The sequence below is a fragment of the Myotis yumanensis genome, unplaced genomic scaffold (assembly GCF_028538775.1).
Source record: "Myotis yumanensis isolate MYYU_CA2020_CCGP unplaced genomic scaffold, mMyoYum1.0.hap1 SCAF_14, whole genome shotgun sequence".
NCBI lineage: Eukaryota > Metazoa > Chordata > Mammalia > Chiroptera > Vespertilionidae > Myotis > Myotis yumanensis.
In genome coordinates, this window is record NW_027223765.1 from 24185899 (window position 1) to 24206705 (window position 20807).

Genomic DNA, 20807 nt, shown 5'->3' on the forward strand with positions numbered 1-20807 from the left:
TTGATAACTTTCCCAAAGAAATAAAATCATATCATGTGCCCTTAAGGAGAGGAACCAGAATAGTTGTGAATAGTTCCCATGCCACCACAGTTTCTAAGAGTAAACCACAAATCTACATCAGGAATGGGTTCCAAAGGATGTAACCTAACACAATTATAAGTGGAAACCCTCTGTGAGATAAAAAGTAGGGACCTGAAGGGAATGATGAGAGTCCTTTGTGGTGCCACCTAACTGCTTAACTTTCAGCTGGTGGGATTGAAAGTCTCAGACCAATTCTTCGAGGAGGAATGCCATGCGTTAGTTTTGATTTTAACAAAACTGGGAAGGGTGGGGTGATGGATGAATATCTGGGGCCGAGACAGAGGCAGACCATTCAAAAGACATGCAAGTAAGTTGCCCACCTGCCGGTATCTCGAAGGATTCTCTGGACTCCTCGTTATTGGCCTGGAAGGTGTACATAAGTTGGAAGAGCTTCAGGAGCTAGAATTTGGCAGAGGATTCGCATATAATCAACCTCTGAGCATCACACTGCCATCCCTCCCACACATCTTACTGAAGCAACTTGTAAGTATTTTTTAAAAATACCATCCACAGGGTTTTACGAACCCTGAGGAAATTTTGTCTCTTTAGTGTGTAATGTGATGTAGGTTAATAGATTTAAAAAAATCATGTGTGATATGGGTTCTGTCTTTCAGGACACAATTCTAGAAAGAACATGCTGCAATATGTATGCAAAGTGTTTTGGAGAAGATGGGCACAGAGGTGACCGTGGGAGCCCTGGGAGGAAGGTGAGAATTTGCTGGGTGTGGATGGGGAGGGAGAGAGATGTCATTTCCGATAGATGACTACATATCAGGCTCTGTGTGATGTCTTTAATACAGTTTTACTAATCCTACCCTCTTAATAAACTTTGGAGGTAAATGTTACTTAATGGGTTTGAAATTGAGGCTCAGAGAGGGAACATCAGTTTCCCAATGTCTCAGTTACGAAGAGGGATTTTCTAATTTAAGTCCCCGTCTGCCTGACTCACATTCTTTCCACTCCATTATGCTGCCTCCTTACATTTATGTGACAAATACTTTTATAGATTCTCTCACTGCTTGTCTCCAAAATGTTCACTTGCCCATCACCTGCTTTCTTTACAGTCGTCAATGCCCCTTTCCCTCCTATCTGACCTCCTAGGCTGCAGCATTAAACTCTGAGGAAGGGTGCAATCACTGGTTTGCTAGTGGTTAATTTGCATCTTTCTCTGAGTTAAGTAATAAGAAATTTACTACACACTTTTGAGGGAGAATATCTCATTAGAAATGGTCCTCAGGCATCCAGGGACACAAGGTTCTGTTCTCATAGGACTATCGCTTCTTGATTGGGTAAGGTCACAAATCCACATGTAAGGTTGAATCAAACCCCTTGGCTTTGTCCATCTTTTCACACACTCTCTTTCTAAGGCTTTCCATGAGGTTGTTGGAATGAGCTCTTAATGACCTTGGGGATCAATCTCAATTCAGAATACTATAAAAGTGGGCAATTATTTTTTGAGAAATAAATCGCAGTTACGCCTCAGCACCAGATTATTTCCCTCTTCAGGTTGTTGTGAAACATCAGACTGGAGAATGAGGAAATCAAGCTTGGGAACCCCTTGACATTTTTTTTAATGCAACGTAAGGACTGTGCCTCAGCGGTCAAAGATGAGAGGGCTTTGAATTTTTGACTTCTCTGCTCCTTCTGTTTGATAAAATTCAGTGGTTGGTTGTGTTGACTGTCATGTCTTTGTTGATCACAAATAGACTTATTACCACTTTTCAGACTAAATAAACAAGTTTGGCTATAAAATGGCAAACTGAACTCTCTTGAGAATAAATGGTTTGTGTTTTTAGGCCTCTAAGAAGAAGTTAAAAATAATAAGAGAGACTAAATGGCTGAGTCCTACAGAAATAAGTAATATGGTTGGTAACACCTTTGCTTACTGGTGTTTTGTAAAACAAGGTCAAAGCCCTCCTTAAGGATAACAGTTTTCCTTACACATTTAACTAGAAACTAGTTTTGTTTTGGATTTTCACAACAGAATGGCTTAAAAAGGTGTTTTAGAAAAATAAAAATAGGTTGATGTGCCAAAAATTAAGACAAACAGGTATGCAAGTTTTCACTGCGAAATCCACCAGGAACACTTGTTTCTATGTGTCTCTGCACATTGTGCTCAACATTTAGTAGATTCTCAATAAAATGTCAACTCAGTGAGACAAGGTTATCTACTAGTAACACTTTTTCTTTCATGTAGATTTGAGAAATGAAGAGTTATTTATTTTGATTTCTTTTCCTCTCAGGGAGAGAAGGGGCCTGGTGGATTACCTGGTCATCCTGGTGAAGAAGGTGCACATGTGAGCACTAAATCTCATTTTTTTCTGGGACAGAATATGGTAAAATGGGTCAAATATTAGTAATAATTGCACTTGAGTTATGAACGTTTTTCTCATCTATGCTATTTAAAAGTGGGTTTAAAAAATAAAGTGGATTTAAAATATCTATGTAAAGATAACCAGGAATCATAACCAATGTCAGATGGACAAATTGTGCATCTATATAGTCTCAAGGTATTTGATGAGGAAGTATGGTCATTTCGTTGTTTTAATGAGTGAATTTGTGATAACTGAAAATGTGGCCTATGTCTAATATTCATACATGTAATAGTAGTTGTTGATCCTGAGTAAATTGCAGGTAATCTGTTACTATTAATGATGTAGCCATGTTTTAAGTATAGTCTGACGCAAGCTCATGGGGTATGCAATACTTTCTAATTTATATTTGATCAGTTTGGCAAAAGGCATAGCATCTACCATTTCCTTCCTATCTAATACCTAGATCAAAGGTTATAGTCATGACTAAAATTCAGGAAGTAATTCTTCAAATCCTGATTGGATGTCTACTGTGTTCCTGACACAGTTCAACAATGTGCTGAGGGTTGGAAACCTAGAGATAAATAAATGAAACATCGTCCCTGTCACCAAGAAGCTCACAACATGGCAGGAAATAATATAACACAAAAACAGTAACACACGACATAAGAGAAGAGGAGGCGACAAGTGATCCATACCTTAAGAATGGGCAGGATTTCACCCAGAAGACAAAGAGTGAAATAGTGGTTTATTCTTCATGGGACTACAAGGAAACCACCTAGTTTTAGCTGCCTGGAGGAAATGTGTGGACACACCTCTCTTTTGTTTGAAGGCTGACGTTTTGCCCATGTGGCTTGACTGAATTAATCAAAATTATAGATAATTTGGATTTGTATGATTTGGGGTTACCGATGTGGATTGTTGATGGATGAACATTCCGATTGCCTCGCTGGTGACCAGTCGGGTCTCTGAGGATGTAGGAGTAATTGTAAGGACTGTGTCGTATTTTAGTCATTCTTATGGTCATTATTGCTGGTGTGAAGTGGTTGGGTGCTTGACTGTCTCCACGTGCATCTTCATTTCACAGGGAGCACGAGGGCCCCAAGGTTTTCCTGGACCCAGTGGTGAGGAAGGATGCCCGGGTATGAGAGGACTGAAGGTAAGTGTGACCTCGAACTGTGGATACCCACTCAAGGGGTATCACAAGGGCTCCTCTTGAGATGGAGGGTTTCCCAGAAGTTGAGCCTGAGAAAAGGAATCAAGTGCAAATAGTTTCCTGGAAGGTGATCTCGGTAAACACTAGCAGCCAGCGGAGCAGCTAGACAGGGTGAGAAGGTGGCCTGTTGATTAGATTACCACCAAGGGTAGACAGAGCTTAATCCTGCTGAGGAACTCTGGCAGTCAACACCCAACATGCACCTCGTTGTTATCCCACTCAAGGGGTGAGGGAGCTGGGGTATTCGTACACCAAATCCTATCAGGTGTTAGTTGAGGGCTGCTCCTGGAGGGTGGTCATGCCCGGCACTTACATTCAGTGTGTATACGGGCTCTGGCACCAGAAAAGAACCCAGGGAAAGAGTCACAGTACAGGCCATTGGAAGGTGGGCTTGTGAACACTGAAATTTTCAGTGCTAAAGGGTAATTGGTGGGGCACTCTTTGTGAGCGCTGCATTCAATGTCTCTTAACCTTCAGGTTTAGGGAATCTCCTGTAATAAGGACAGAAAAAAGGTTTCTACCATCCCAGAGTCCTGTGGAGAGTTTTTCTGACCACAGTGACCATGTTCTGTGTATTTTAACAAGTTACTCTTTCCGTTAATTTGTTCTGTTGTTCCTAGAAGCCCTCTCATGTGCGTTAGTCAGTGTATTGTCATTTTTGTTTGAAAAACGATTGTTGTAAAATCATAAATAGTGGGTCACTGCTGTTGCCTGCTCACCCCCACTATGTGAGGAGTTGTAAGGTGCAATTTTCTTCCAAGTCCCAAGCACAGGAAAGTGGCCGTAATCAGAGCACTGTGATGTCCATTCCAGTTGCTGGAGAAGAAATCTTCCTTTTGATCTAATAATTGCACTTTTTTGAAACCAGGGAACATACAGTTTCCTAAATGAAACAGTGTTTTAAAAAATGGAATTCAAGCTCCATTCTTTTTATTTCCTCCTAACTCTAGGGAGCACGAGGATTTCCAGGAGAGAAGGTAGGTGACTTTCTTCCCTCTTCTTACACTGGAGAGCAATTTCTTTGGGAAATAAAATACTGAGTCATTAAAGTAAATATGTCCAGTTGCTTTTCCTTTGCTTGAGTGAGGTAGGGCTTAAAACTTTTAGGCGAGGGGATGTGTCAGATGTTATTCAGAGCCAAGCTAATGAATGGCTATTTGTAAGACATATATTTCAGGTTTAAGGTAGGTGATGTGTGTGTGTGTGTGTGTGTGTGTGCGTGTATATATATTTTCACTTCAAGCCCTGCTAACTCTATAATAATTGAGCCACCATATTTATCACATGATGATCTGAAAGAGTTGGTCCTGAATTCAAGGTGTGGTTGGAGGGATTGGTCAAGATGGGTGTCAAATGGAAGAGGGACATTACGACAGGGCTAGTAAGAAGTGAACTGGCACAATAAGGGAATAACTTTACACTCAGATTCAGAAGCAAAGTATCCATTTCCTCATTCATTTATTAAGAAACTAGAGGCCTGGTGCCCGCATGGGTGGCGTCCGGCCAACCCGCCCCTATCGGCTGGCTGGGGGGAGGGCACAGGGAGGTTGGCCAGCTGGCCCCACCCCCGATCGTACTTGGCTGTACTTTGGTTAAAAAAAAAAAAAAGCCTGAAAGTTGATTTCCTCATGGGGACAGTAGGAGCAAATCAAATATGTCACACGTGTATAATGCAATGTATCCTGCGTGCAAAACTCTGAATTTTTTTTCAGAAGATATTTTAAAATAAACATGTTAACTATCATTTTGAAACAGTTGGCAAACTGAAGGGCCCATAATGTGAAAGTGATTGCATACTTGATCAGATGTCACTATGCAATTGCCAGTTTTTATTCTTATCTAGTTCAGGTTTTCGTTTCTTTTCTCAAGGGCCTTCTTAATTGTAAGTCTCCCCAAATGCACACATATGGATACACTCCCATTTAGTTCCTTCTTAATGTAAGATCATCCAGGTTTCCATTATGCAGATTAATTCAGGCATATTTGCTGGTATTTTTAAATGAACAAAAGTCAATGACAAAAGGGCCATCTTTAACATGCAGATAACCAGTGGGAAATGTTTCGTTCAGTCTTCTGAAAGAGTTACTTTGTCCAGCACAAAAGTTTAAATGGAAGTCCTTCAATCCATTCACAATTTGAATTGTTTTCCTTCTATCTTTTACTTTGGCCCCTGAAACTACTAGGAAAAAAATAGTATATAACACCAATGACTATTTCAGAAAGAAAATAATCATTGCTTTATAATGATTGAATGAAGTATGTCAACACTGTTTGGGAAGGTCTAGATTCTTCTAACTGAAAAAAATATTAGTATGGAAATGAACATCAAAGCAATAACCATGTACACCTGGTCCTCTCATCTCTAACCTTCTCATCCTTTGCTGCACAGGGCAACCCTGGTGAAGAAGGTGTTGATGGCTTGGATGGAGAACAGGTACAGAAAGTTTCTCATTCTATGTTCCTCCCTCTATGAGTTTGCATTTGTACCCTCTATTCATACATTTCACAATTAGTCTAGAAAAAAATTTTTTAAAAAAATATATTTTATTGATTTTTTACAGAGAAGAAGGGAGAGGAATAGAGAGTTAGAAACATCAGTGAGAGAGAGGCAGCTACTGGGGATGTGCCCGCAACCAAGGTATATGCTCTTGGTTGGAATCGAACCTGGGACCCTTCAGTCCACAGGCTGACGCTCTATCCACTGAGCCAAGCTGGTCAGGGCTAGAATTTTTTTTTTAAAAAAAGTGTTTTTATTGATTTTAGAGTGAGAGGAAGGAAGAGGGAGAGAGATAGAAACATCAGTGATGAGAGAGAATCATTGATTGGCTGCCTCCTGCATGCCCCACATAGGGGATTGAGCCCATAACCCGGGCATGTGCCCTGACTGGGGATCAAACCAGCGACCTCTTGATGCATAGGACGATGCTCAATCCACTGAGCCACACCGTCTGGGCAGTCTAGAAACCTTTAACATGTATGCTCAACAATGTCTAAAGTTAATTTATATATTTGCCCTTATCTTCAAAATAGAAGGACCTTAGAAACATAGCTCTAACTAGCTGCCTCCTGTATTACATGTTATTGCCCAGTTTTTTATTTCCATATTTTTGTTCTACTAACTAGACATTCTAATTATTGTGTTATTTAGTCAATGCTTATCTGGCTTAACCCTCATATTTTACTACTATTACTGATGCCTTCAAAAGAACATGAAAAGGTCATGTTTCTTTTGTCTACGGTAGGACTTTTAAAGAATTTCCTTTAATGAAGTTCATAAACTCCTTTGTTTTTTTCTGCAAATCTCTTTATTTTATCTTTTTTTTCTTGAAGGACAGTTCTTGGGTAAACATATTTTCCCCCAGCACTTTGAAATGTAATTTCATAGTTTCTGGCTTGTGTTTCTCTGTCTTTCGTTATTGCTCTTAAGATGCTATCCATCAAACTAATTGTTCCTTGGTCAGCAATCTTAAAAAAGATATATATATATATATATATATATATATATATATATATATATATATATTAGGCTGCTTTAATATTTCCCCTTTGTTCCTAGTGTCCTGCAGTTTCAATATGATGTGCAGGTGTGGGTTTCTTTTTATTTATCTGCTTGGGACTTATTAGGCTTTTGAATCTGAGCATTTGTGCCTTCTATGTTTTAGAAAATCCTTACCAAATAATCGTTTAAAATTTTTTATCTTTTAAATTTTCTCTATTATCTCTTTATGGAAGTCTAATTAAAAATTTGTGAGACTTTCTCATTCTATACTCAATGTCTCTTAACCTCTCCTTCATAGTTCCTATTTCTTTGTCTTTCTGTGCTACATTCTGAATAATTTCTTTAGTTTCTAATTCACTAATCCTTATGTCACTTTGTTTAATATACATTTTCACCTGTCAATCAGATTTTTAATCTCAATTATTCAAATTTTCACTTCAAAAAGTTCTATTTGATTCTTTTTCAGATCTGCTTATTTTTTAAAAATAGTTGCTTGTTTTCTTTTCTTTTTTTAAAAAAAACAAATTCTTTTCTTACTTATTTAATTTATTAAATCTACTTATTTTATATTTTGTATATGATGAGTCCGATACCTATAGTCATTGTAGTCTGATTTTGTTGTCTGTTGTTTCTGCTGGTTCCCCTATCCTGGTGTCTCTTACATGTATATTGTGACTTTTGATGTAAACTCAATTTTAATTGAATTTTTAATTTATCTCTGAGGAGTTATTAAGGCCTGAGCTGAAGGTTGTTTGTTTCTGCCATGTCTTTGGTGGCACCACCTCCTAGGACCACTTTAAAAAAATGATCAGCTTGTGGTCTTTCACACTCACACAGCAGAAGTCCTTACGACAGCTAATGGCTATTACTTCTGTTGATTCCTGCTTTCTCTTTGTTCTGAACTCTAAGGATTTCTCTCTTTCTCCCTCTCTTTTTTCTAAATCAGCTCATCAATGTATGTAAAATATTTTAAAATTTGTTTCCTGTAATTTTAGATTGCTTTTCTATGGGTCAGGATTGTTCATGGCTTCTAGTCTGTCCCATATTCAGAAGTAGAATGGTAAATAAACTTTCTACCATTGGCTAAAATGTGAAACTATGTGAAAAACATTTCTGATGTGACCAATATAACAAAGATTCTTTGTATTTTTATTTATTTAGGGTAATCGTGGAATCCCAGGATCATCTGGAGAAAAAGGGAATCGGGGAAATCGGGTAAAGTATGAGGATATTTTGTCTCAAGTTTCTACTGGCTAAACTGACCTTGACAGTTTATTTTTAAGTTTTGGGAAAGAATCATCTGGTGCTTAACTACTAGGTAGGGAGCTAGAGGGCAATAAGTATTAGATGACTATTTGGAACCTATAACTTAAGGCCTGAATCTGCTGTTAGTGAAATGAGTAATGTAAACCAAGTTACTTAGTTGTTGTTGTTGTTTTTTGTTTTGTTTTTTTTTTTGCTTTTATTTTGTTTTGTTTTTTGGTGTCAGAACCATAATTGTCATTCCCGATCTCACTAGCTTTTATGTTTCCCTGTTGCCAATGATTTGGTCTTATATCCAAGGCCTTTCAACAACATTCTTCACTTGGTAAAGAAGTGTCTTGGTAAAGAAATGTCCTTCTTAGGATTAAGAAGTACAAATTGACAGTCATAAAATAGTCACAGAGATATAAAGTACAGTGTAGGGAATATAGTCAATAATATTGTAACAACTATATAGTGTCAGGTGGACACTAGACTTGTCAGGGTGATCACTTCGTAAGTTACGTAAATATGTAATCATTATGTTGTACATCTAAAACCAATATAATATTATATGTTCATTGTAATTGAAAAATAATAGAAAGAGAGGAATCCTTCCCAGTCAAATCATACTACTCATTGTCCCCTGAAGTTTTGTATGCAGCCCACCTCTGTGTCTTGGCTCATGCGAGGTACCGCATCCTGCAATGTCTTTTCTCTGCCTCCATCCTCAGTGCTTATTTGATGACCACTTTTTCTTCAACTTCCAGCTCCTGCCATTCCTCCTCATGATGCCCTCATTGACCATGCTAGTCAGAGATGTCCCCCTTCTCTATATTCTCCCAATGTACATTATTTATACTATCTGCTTAACAGTGACTATACACTGCCTCATGCTGATATTTGTATTTCTGTGTAAGAGAAGGCGTATGTACTAAACTCTCCCTTCCCATGCCCATGGCAGACATTACTAATTAATTATAGAATACATCCTGAAGGATCCATGTCAGCATGGTACTAAAAGCGGCTTCTGTTGCTTGATTGAATTGGATAAGGGGGATGACATTTATTTACTATGTTTTTTGGTACCCCACATGGAATTAGACTTTACTGAAAGGCGTGGATTGATTTCCTGATAAATGAAATAGGAACTCACAAGAATTGGCTCCTTATTGAGGTTTAATTTCCAACCTGCAGTTTGTCAATCAGATTTTGGAGAAGGTGGAGGACACCACACTTTCTTCAAAGACTGGAAAGCCTTTATTTTTCATTGAATATAATGAAATTCAATAAACTTCAAGTGTTTTCTACCTGTAGGGCATTTTGCTAGACACAAATTAGAGTTCAGAGGTAAGTAAGTCATGATGACGACCAACAAACAGCTTATTAACTGGTACAGGAGATAAGATTTTTGTAGGAGGAACTACAATGCAAGATAGGATAAAATAAAGGCTGCAAGAATGGTGCAAATAGAGAATGAATAGGAGCACAGTGACTTGGAGAGGAATCTAAAATAGATTGGTGTTTCTTCAACTAATCAATCATCAAGATTTGAGCATCTATTGTAATTTAGGCAGGACTGTAGAATGGGGAGCATTCTGTATCTCAGAATTGGCCTCTATGGGGGAGAGATAGTTAATGAAATAATCATAGAAGTAGATGTAAGATTACTGGGGAGATAAATGCATGAAGGAGAGATAATGACAGGGGGACCTGATCCAGGCTGTGTAGTCAGGAAGGCTTCTTGGAGGGAGTAAAGATGGAATGAAATTTGAAGGATGAGTAGGTAACAACCAGATGATTAGGGCGAGGAAAAGGGGGCAAGAGACCAACCTTCCATACTTAGGTCTGAGGCATTTGAGAATAGTGCTGAAGGGTGAAGAGGACTCTGGCATTCCAGGACACACAGGAAATCAAGATTTTTTTTTAAAAAAAATTTTTTTTATTGATTTCAGAGAGGAAGGGAGAGGGGGAGAGAGAGAGAGAGAGAGAGAGAGAGAGAGAGAGAGAGAGAGAGAGAGAGAAACATCAATGATAAGAGAGAATCATTGATCGGCTGCCTCCTTCACAATCAGGGATTAAGCCAGCAACCCCAGGCATATGCCCTGACCCGGAATCGAACAGGAGCCTTCTGGTTTATAGGTCGATGCTCAACCACTGAGCCACCAGCTAGGCTCAAGACATATTTTTAACCCAAGACCTTTGTGAGCGAGACACCCAGTGTATTTCAGATGAAGAAAAGGAAAGGCTTAGTGTTAGAAGAGCTCAGAGTGGGTTTGGACAAACAAGGATTCTAATTTAACAGGAGTGGAAGGTGAGATAAAAAGCATAAAGAATGGGAGGAATGTCTGGAGTCAATGTCATGCCATGTTTAGGGGTTTTGTTTTTTTGGTTACGGCATAATCAGATGCTATTGAAAGCTTCTAGGCAGGGAAGAATGTTTAAAGCTACAGGCTTGGAAGCTCACTCCGGAAGCCAGAGTCTGGGTCAGAAAAAGGAAGAGCTAGAAGTTGTACAAACCATAATAGGAACCATATGAACCATATGGCTCTGTACTTGGCATTTTAATTTATCATTCCATTTAATCTCTGTAACCACCCTATAAGATAGGTATGTCTGTTTAACAAGTGAGAAAATTGTCTTGGAGAGGTCAAAGAAATCTGCCCACCTAGGAAATTAAGCAGCAGAATAAGAATTTTCTAGAATTAACTAACTTCCTTTTCTTGTATCAGGCCAGGAAAGAGGGAAGGAGGGGTCTCAGGTCATTATGAGGTAGCTTTCGTAGGACCCTAGAGAGCATTCCATTCTTTAGGTGTCTGAGAGCCAGATTTTCAGAGAAGGGTCCCACTTCATTGTTTTCAGGGTGTGGTGTCTACGCTCCAGAACCAGGCACGTAACAACATCTGAGGAACTACTACACAGATATCGTACCACTAACGGCAGGTTTAAGAGACATAATAATTTGCTTATCATGTCATAGTCTTAAGGCAAGTTGCTTTGCCTCTCTGGTCCCCTATCTACAGGTGTTAGGAGCTCTGGAAATATTTTCCTCTCTTTTCTCATTTTTTTCCCCCCATGAGATCTTGCTCTGCTAATGCTGCCCATGTTTGTGATGGAGAAAGCCTTCTTGTTTTTCTTACATGTGTTTCTGTGTGGGAGCATCCCGGAAGAGTGGAAGGATGGAGGGATTTGATAGCAGGGAGACCTGGTTCCGCTTCCCTAAGCCTCCATTTGTGAGCTGTGAAGGTTAAATGAGCTAATGCACACTTAGTGTCAAGCACATCACAGATTTCTAATAAAAGGATGTTCTTTTCTGTCTCAACCTCACCTCTTCAGCAGTGAATGCCTTCAAGTTCAAGCACTCAGTTGCTCTTTTAATTTGACTCTCATTTCCCCCTTTCCTTTCCTTTCCTTTCCTTTCCTTTCCTTTCCTTTCCTTTCCTTTCCTTTCCTTTCCTTTCCTATAGATGATTTAAAAAGTGACACATTTTTTTTTTCTTTGTGATTTAAGGGCTTGACAGGACCGCCTGGCCAGCCTGGAGAGCGTGGAGAGCCTGGGTTACGGGGAGAATCTGTGAGTGGTGGTTGAGGGATTTCTGCGCTTTAATCCCAGGATTTGTAAACTGTTTGCTCGGGCACAAAGGCAGAGAACAATTAATTATCCACAAACGAGTCATCATTCAGCCCATGTTGGTATTGTAGAAAAAAAAAAAAAAGAGAGAGAGAGATTTGCGTTCCATCTTATAGAATTTTTGGGTTCTTAAAGAGTTTGTGGAATTTTAGTTGCATTTCATATTTGGGATTATTGAGTAGGGCTAGATAATTAAAAGGGTCTACTTTGAACAGACTGTCCAACCTCAGAGGAAAGAGATCAACCAAAGGACTTGTACGCATGCATATAAGCATAACCCATGGACACAGACAGTAGGAGGGTGACAGCATGTGCTGGGGGTGTGGGTGGGAACGGCCGGGGAGATGTCAATGAGGGAAAAAAGGAGACATATGTAATACTATATGTAATACTACATGTAATACTTTAAACAATAAGGAATTTAAATAAAAATAAAAAGGTCTACTTTGGTGCCTTTCTTCTTTTTAAAAAAAGATCATGCTTCTTGTAATATTTTCCCCTGTCTTTCCTATCCATTTAAGGTAAGCAATCTTTTGTTTTCTCAGGGGGATCCCGGAATTGATAGTTACATCCAGGGCCCTAAGGGAGAAAAAGGAAGGCGTGGACATCAGGTAAATCTCTGTTTGCTTGGGGATACTGGTACACATGGAAAAGGATACTAGCTGGTGCAGAGGACTTGGCATTCTGGTTGGATCAACATAAAAAAATCAGAGGGCAAACCTGTGGAACTCCATTGTCAGAGACAGAAGCTCTGATATTAATCCCCACTAATATCCTTGTCCTTGCATCCTTGTCTCATAGGTATGTGTGTGTGTGTGTGTGTGTGTGTAGAAATCTTATCTCCCACGACACTAGTAATACATATCGCTTTACTTCTTTTGTCCTTGGTTTCTTCATATCCAAAATGAAAGCATCGGACTCAGTGATTCCCAAGATCTTTCCGGTTTTAAAATCCTCCACTTTTATAACGATGTCTTGATTTAAAAGATGCTCAAGGTCATTACACTGCTGGCTTGCTTTCCATCTCTGCCAGTGTTGATGGATGTGAATTGAGTACTAGCCTTTTTTTAAAGATAGGCCCTTTGTTTAGTTCCCAAGACTAGCAGCGTTGTGACAGAAGACATCACCGAAGGAAAAAGACTCGTTAACTCGACAGACGCTAACTTGTCAGAAGCCATTTTTAGATTTTTATGTGCCAGACATTAAAATGCATGACTGAAAAATGACTAAAATAACCCAAGTGTCTCAGACCTCACATCTCATCGTTCCCAATTTCCAGGAATGAGGTCTGCAGACCAGCATGTTTACAACTAGGTCTGCATACCAGCACGTTTACAACTGCAGAGCAACCTCTGTTTGCTTTCAGCTCCAATTTGTATCCTTTGACAAAACCTTAGGACATCAGTTCTCTTTCCTGGATTGTGGCTAGTTCACATGCATTTTATATAGGTCCAGATCCTGAGTGAAATTTAGTTGGTAAGAAGGTTATTACCATGTGAGAAAACTGTCAGATTTGCTGCAAGATTTTCCCATTCTGTTGTTAATTAGTTATTTTGGACAAACCTCACTGAGGATGTTTTCTTTGGTGAGTTGAGATTAGAGAGCCCTGTGACTATCCATTCAATAATAATAACCTATTCAGCTGTGGGACTGGAGCTAAGAGAATAGCAGAAATCCTTAAATCATCTGGGCCTCCGTTTCATCAACTGCAAGGTGGTCTGATAAGAGAAGCCGTTTCAAAGTTTCCATCTATTAGTGGTTATCATGAGAAGAAAGGTCAACTGAGCTTTGATTCCGTGACTTGCTCATGTTTTTACAACTGGGAAGGAACTCAATCTAGATAGCCATGGGAGGAGCCTCATGCTCACAGCTTTCAGAGGTCCTAAGGGTTAGCCTTGAACTTCAGATCTCTGAATTGTGCGTGCAAACAAAAATTATAACTCTCTGAAGCAGTGCCATGTTATTTTGCGTTTGTGTTTGCCATGGTTTCTTTCCCCCATGATGGAGAAGGGTGCTCTAAGGATTTAGAAGACAGCCCTCTAGGGGGCACTCTTTCACTTACTATTTGAGTCCAATGGAGAAGGCACCCTGATGAAGCAGTCTTTCAAATCAAATTGAGAAATCTAGTATTGGGGAAGGAATAATAAAAACAAAACAAAAGCCCCCCACAAAAAAACAGTCATGCTTTAGCCCTTCTGGGGAGAATAAAAACTGGTACACATGGAAAAGGATACTAGCTGGTGCAGAAGACTTGACAATAGAATCTTTTGGGGAGGCAATCAGAAGAATTGACAGTAGAACCTTTTTGGGAAGCAATTAGGTGTAACACACCTCAGCTAGGACTGCTGATTTTTGTTTATGTTTTTGAATATGCAAGTGACAGAAAACCGGACTGGCAGTGTTTAGCTAATAGGCATGTTTGATCACCCAGGAGAAAGTGATTCCAGGTTTGGTACACGAGCTCAGCGATGCCATCAAAACCCAGTGTTGTCATCAGGGACTCAGGCCCTTTCTTTCCACAGTGCCATCCTCAGGGTGGCCCGTGGCCTTGGCAGCCCAAGAATTTTACCTTCACCTTTACATCCAATGCCAGAGGGAAAGGGGCTTTCCTTTCATCAGGGCACTCCCAGCAATAGTCTCTTTTTGGCTCATTTAGTTCATTGACTGGGTCCTTGCTCCCCATCTGCCCTTGCCTGTTTTAAGAAAGCCAGAGAAATCAGGTCTCTGACAAAGGAAATTTCCGTGATTGGCTCAGACCTGTCATAATTCATCCCTTGGAGCTGGGCATGTTATTGCCCTAAACAAAACTGAGACTTTCTTAGCAAGGAAGAAAGGGGAGAGAGTGTTACGAAGCCACCAACTATGTCTGCCAGGGCTTAGGATGTGTATGTCCTTTCATACCCAAGCAAAAAATGGAGGTTTGGCTGCCTGCCTCAACAAAAGCCAAATTCCTGAGGCAGATGCTGGTGCAAAAGGAAGCGGGTTTTATGTAGGAGCCACAGGACCTGAGAGAATGGTGGACTCATGTCTCAAAGGCCAATCGCATCACCCTTGTTTCAAAGATCATCCCTCTTCCTGCTCAAGCCCAGGGTTCCTTACAGGGAGAGGAAGGGGAGGGCATTTTTTTCTATCCAATTATCTTGCTAGTTTTTGTCAGGCTCAGGCCCTATCCATTCATATCTCTAGCTTTTGACATGCTGGGTGTAAGAACCTCTCTCTGTTGCCAGCTTGGCCAATGGGAGAGACTCCCTGGTGCTCTGACTGACTGTCCATGGTAACACTTTGATCCAGTATTTCCAGTTCTAGAAGTTCATCCAGAAGTTAATCATGAATCAATATAAAGATTCAGCTCCATAGATGATCAACGTAGTGATTTTTAATCACTATAATGCTTAAATGTCCAATGATAAGAGATATTTTATGTAAACAATGGCAAATCCACATGATAGAATATTATTAAGCCATGAAAAATAATTTAGAAGACTATTTCATAACAAGTAAAACATTCATGATGTAATATTAAGTGGAAAAAGAAACAGATTATAAAACTCTGTATTCAACAAGAATCCTAATTGGTTGAATTTATCTGTATCTATTTTCCTGGAGGGATAAACAGCCAGAGATTATTCATTTTTTTTTCTTATTATCTGAATTGTTGAAAGATTCTATGCTGAGCCTGCGTAACTTTTACCCCAACTTTTATTTTGAAAAAAATTTAAATCTACAGAAAAAGTTGTAGTTCCAAGTATAATAGCACAATGAACACCAATTGTTATATCTACATATTTTGCTGAGCCATTTGAGGATTAATTGAAGGTATCATGACATTTTGCTTTTACATATTCAATATATATTTTTCAGAAACAAAGACATCCTCCTATTTAGGCACAATGCAACCAATCATCACACTCAAGAAATTTAATATTGATGCAAAGTTATTTCCATTTTATAGACCATATTCAGATTTCCACACTTGTACCAATAGTGCCCTCTATGGCTATTTTTATTGTTGTTGTTCTGGGTTCCAATTAAGGATTTAATTGTCTTACCTCTCTTGTCTCCTTTAATTACAACTGTTGTGGAGTTTATTTGTTTGTTTACATGACGTTGACATTCCGGAGCAGTTATTTTGCTAAACATCTCTCGATTAGGATTTGTTTGAGCATTTCCTTCTGACTAGATTCAGGTTAAACATTTTTGGCAGGAGATTAAGAAATGCTGTTCCCTTCTCACCAGGAGGGACACTGTCAGTCTGTCCCATTACTGATACATTAATTTGGTCACTTGAGTATGATGGTGTTTACCAGATTAATCTATTGTGAACATACTCTCCTCTTTCGAATGATTGAGTAACCTGAGCAATAATAGTCTGAGACTATACATTGTTTGTTTCCCAAATTCTGTTATCCAATGGTTCCTGCATCAGCCCAAATAATTCCTTCATTATGTTGGCTGCACAACAAACAAACAAAAAACCTGTTTACTATTGAAATGAGAAAATGATAAACATTTTAAGAAAGAACCTTTATTATATCTAGACCAATTGTGAGAGTGCTATATCTAAAACCTTCTCCATGATATGAACTACTTAATTTTAAAAATTCCCATTGTATTTTTTTTATCTCAAGAAAAATGATTTTAAATATAATAATGTTACATGCAATAAACACCAATTAGTCAAGAAAAACGATCTTATATATAATTATATTACATGCAATAAACATTAATATTTTAAGAAAAAAAGGATTTTAAGTATAATAATATTACCAAAATGTACTAACATAGTATGATATCACAAAGATTGGAAATATGAAAAATCTGCAAAATAACACAACAGATATTTTGGGATACAGAAAAATAAAATGTAGAGAACAAACAATAGTTCCAGTTACGAAGAAAATAATCTCTTTCTGATCTTTCCTAACTTTTTTGATGGCAGAGTTGCCCTCCCTGAGAAAGTCAGATGAGGATCTCATGAGCTTATTTAAAAATGTTCTAGTGTAATGTAAGAAAATGAGGAATCATCATTTTATCTTTCTTTATATATGGGATAAATTATTCTTTCACAGAATTTAGCATATTTGAAAAGAACACTATTGCACAATTTTCTACTTTATAAACTTTTGATAAAGATAATTTTAATTGTTGCATGCTATTTCAATAATCATTTCTACCATAATTTTTTTGGTCAACATTTCTACCATAATGAACACTTCCTTCACATTGCGGTATAACTTATTTCAGAATTTAATTTATTATACATGACAGTTGGAAGAACACGCTGCACAAAATGTTTTTGTTTCTACATTTCACATTCCTTCTCAATTTATTTATTCTTATTGAGTTAGCATGCGACTTCACTGAATAATAGTCTAAGATATCCCTATTTGGGATCATATGGTTTCCATTTTTCCTGAAAGATGAACTCATTCTTTCTCTGGACACCAGACATTTTCCCACTTCTGACCTTAAAGAAGTTGAGAGCACTGGACAGTTTCCTCATTGTGACTGTGTGTAACCTCTCTCTATCATCATCTGTATATATTGATCACTCCACCTATGCAGAGACTCCCTTCTACCTTCTGTTTCTGTCTGCCACTCTGTACCCTATAGGATGCAGGTAGAAAGGGAAGTGCTAGTATTTTTCAAATATTAAGCATGGCTTGCTGGAGAATAGGTATGACTACTGTCTCAACATGGTGGACCCTGAGGAGTTGTCAAATGAACAATCTTTGGGGAAAGATGCCTACAACATGAATATTTTAAAACGTCAGAATTAAGACAGCATTCTAAAGGAGTGTTGACCAGTAGAACTTTCTGAGATCATATATATATCTGTGCTGTCCAATATGGTAGCCACTAGTCACATGGAGTTACTGAACATGTGAAATGTGCCTAGTGTAACTGAGGAACTAATATTTAAATTAAATTTAAACTTAATAGCCACAGGTGGCTACTGGCTTCTGTATTGGACAGCCCATGTCTAGAGAATAAGTGAAAAAGTATACAGATATCTAAACTAATCTTCCCTTTACCGTTTACTTTTCAGGGAAGTTCTGGTTACGATGGCCCTCAGGGGGAAACCGGAAATGTTGGTCCTCAGGTAGGTGTAACTGCTCATGGGATGTACTTCCATGCTTCTGTGGAAGAGAGCAGTTGGCTGGGGTGAAAATTGACTTTTCTTCTCTAAGGTCTTCATTTGTCTTCTATTCTTAGGGGTCAAGGGGAAGACAAGGCCTGCCAGGATTGAAGGTCAGTGCTTTCTGGAAGAATTGCTTCTTGTTTCATACCTATAGCCATGTTAAGTAGTTCTGTCTGAGGTCAAGGGGAGTGCTGGTTGGGCTGTCTGAGGCTGCATGAGGATCTCTGGGAAAGTTCCATGGGGACCTTTTCCATGGAGTCAGGAAAGTTTATATGGTTCCTCTCTGCTCCCTCTCTAGCTTGCTATAATATTTCATTTAGATTGAAAAGAAGCTAATACCTTAGAGAATAGCTTTTACCTCTGAAATAATGATTTTTCCATTTAAAGAAGACTTCCTATGAATGTATAAGGGGATCTCATAGTCATGAACTCAAGGGAAAAGATTGACTTTTACTATTTCCAAAGGGGAAATGATGTGATTTGAGGGTAGGATGAGGGGATATCCATGGAAATTGTATTTTACTAAGCATTTATCTAGCACCATTCACTGTGTTAGACCTTTATTTATATTACCTCATATAAACCTTTCTAAAGCCCTAGGAGTTATAAGCATCATTGCTTACTTTTTATGGATAAGAGAGGAAAAAATATGCAGGTTTAGCAAAGTAATATGTCAGAGGACACACAGCTAACAGTTGGTGGAGACAGGATTCAAAACCAAAGATCAGAATGCTCTTGGAAATAAGAGTTAAGGTTATTGTGTAGATTTACCTCTACCATAGTCTTATCATACTATGCTGGCATTTTTTTAATATATATTTTATTGATTTTTTACAGAGAGGAAGGGAGAGGGATAGAGAGTTAGAAACATCGATGAGAGAGAAACATCGATCAGCTGCCTCCTGCACATTCCCCACTGGGGATGTGCCCGCAACCAAGGTTCATGCCCTTGACCAGAATCAAACCTGGGACCCTTGAGTCTGCAGGCCGACGCTCTATCCACTGAGCCAAACCAGTCAGGGCTATGCTGGCATTTTTTTTCTAGCATTCTCATGATTTAAGGATGGAGAAGTCAGAAATTGACTTATGTCACCTGTGAGCCTGAAATGGGTGAGTGTGTGTGTGTGTGTGTGTGTGTGTGTGTGTGTAAGAGAGAGAGAGAGAGAGAGAGAGAGAGAGAGAGAGAGAATATATGTGTGTCTGTAGTGTAAGGACATAGGTGATGGGACTCATAAATCGGTAAACCAAAATGTTGAAAAAGCATGGATATTGAGAAATCCCAAGTCTCAAAAATCCAAACAAGTTTTGTTGACACCAACTAAAATATTATTTCTTTTAAACAATGTTTAGGATTTGAAATAAATTTTTAGATAACCTTTGTGCTATTAGTTAAATCTTAACACTTATAAAATAAATAATGTCTTGAAATACAATTTTATCCCATTGTTTTTATCTCCAAAAAGACCGAAAGAGACTATAATAGACTAAGCTATATTTTGGAGAAAATTTAGCGTCTCGCATGAATTTCCTACTCTTGAATTATTTAATTCTTTTATGATGCTATGTGTAGTTTACCTAAATCCCTGCACAGTGGGTCCTCTACTCAGTTGGGTATTGCTTATTTTTGGTTTTCTACATCACTCCATCTCCTATGTCTTTCTTTTTTATTTTTTAAATTTTTTTATTAGTTAAGGTATTACAAATGTGTCCTCATCCCCCTATTAACCCCCATCCTATGTCTTTCTTTTTTATTTTTTAAATTTTTTTATTTTATATATTTTTTTATTAGTTAAGGTATTACAAATGTGTCCTCATCCCCCTATTAACCCCCATCCTATGTCTTTCTTTTTTATTTAATTTAAATCAGAGCCAAGCCTGTGGCTAACTTTAAGGTCAACTTGCCCTCTCAAGCTTCTAATGACAACCATTTCTCTGCCCATTCTTCCCCCTTGTTCCTGACTCCCAGATCTTCAGAAGCACTCACTTTCATATCTTTGGGCTTTTTCTTTCAGTATTATTGCCTTCTTTTTTCTAAATGATGTGTTTACTTTGCTATTTCTTGGTTTTCAGTTTTGGATGTTTTCCTTTTGATTGATTGATTTCTTTCATTCTTTCCCTTTGTTGACTTGAATTTAGACCTTGATTTACACAGTATATTCCTGAGTCAGAATATGTTCCCCTTCAGGCTCTTACTATGGGTTCATTTGTGATATATATTTTATAGTATTTTCATAACTAGACCCTGACCAAGACTTCTCTAAGCTCTTGAAGCTTTTTATACTCAAGAGTAAAGAAAATTTTGTTTTTCTAACCCCCTTTCTCTAGTTCTCTGAACTTAAATAAATGTACTATTATGATGAATTTATTGTAAAATAAATACATTGGGTGTTCAGTGTATGGCAGATTCTTGTTCAGGCTGCCCTTTAGGTTATAATGTATTGTGAGCCTCTAATTTCTTATTGATGAAATCTACTGAAGGGTTTTGCCTTAGTTCTATAAGGCAATTTTCTTGAGTTTTAAGCAGTGCAGTAGGAAGAACTATTTCATTTTTTTTCTGATAGTTAAGTATTGGCTTTTCTTTCTTCCTCCCTTCCTCCCTCCCTCCCTCCCTCCCTCCCTCCCTCCCTCCCTCCCTCCCTCTCTTCCTTCCTTCCTTCCTTCCTTCCTTCCTTCCTTCCTTCCTT

The 20807-nt window shown here is 38.4% G+C and overlaps 1 protein-coding gene across 1 annotated transcript in view; it reads left to right on the plus strand.

Annotated features, from left to right (window-relative positions):
- Positions 1-20807, plus strand: part of LOC138992387 (collagen alpha-4(VI) chain-like) — a 111586-nt gene that overhangs the window by 52742 nt on the left and 38037 nt on the right. Inside the window, 11 exon segments of the mRNA XM_070391119.1 lie at positions 419-564; positions 696-788; positions 2325-2378; positions 3481-3552; positions 4560-4586; positions 5999-6043; positions 8270-8323; positions 11862-11924; positions 12527-12592; positions 18031-18084; positions 18198-18233. Of these exon segments, the coding sequence (XP_070247220.1) occupies positions 419-564; positions 696-788; positions 2325-2378; positions 3481-3552; positions 4560-4586; positions 5999-6043; positions 8270-8323; positions 11862-11924; positions 12527-12592; positions 18031-18084; positions 18198-18233 (710 nt within the window).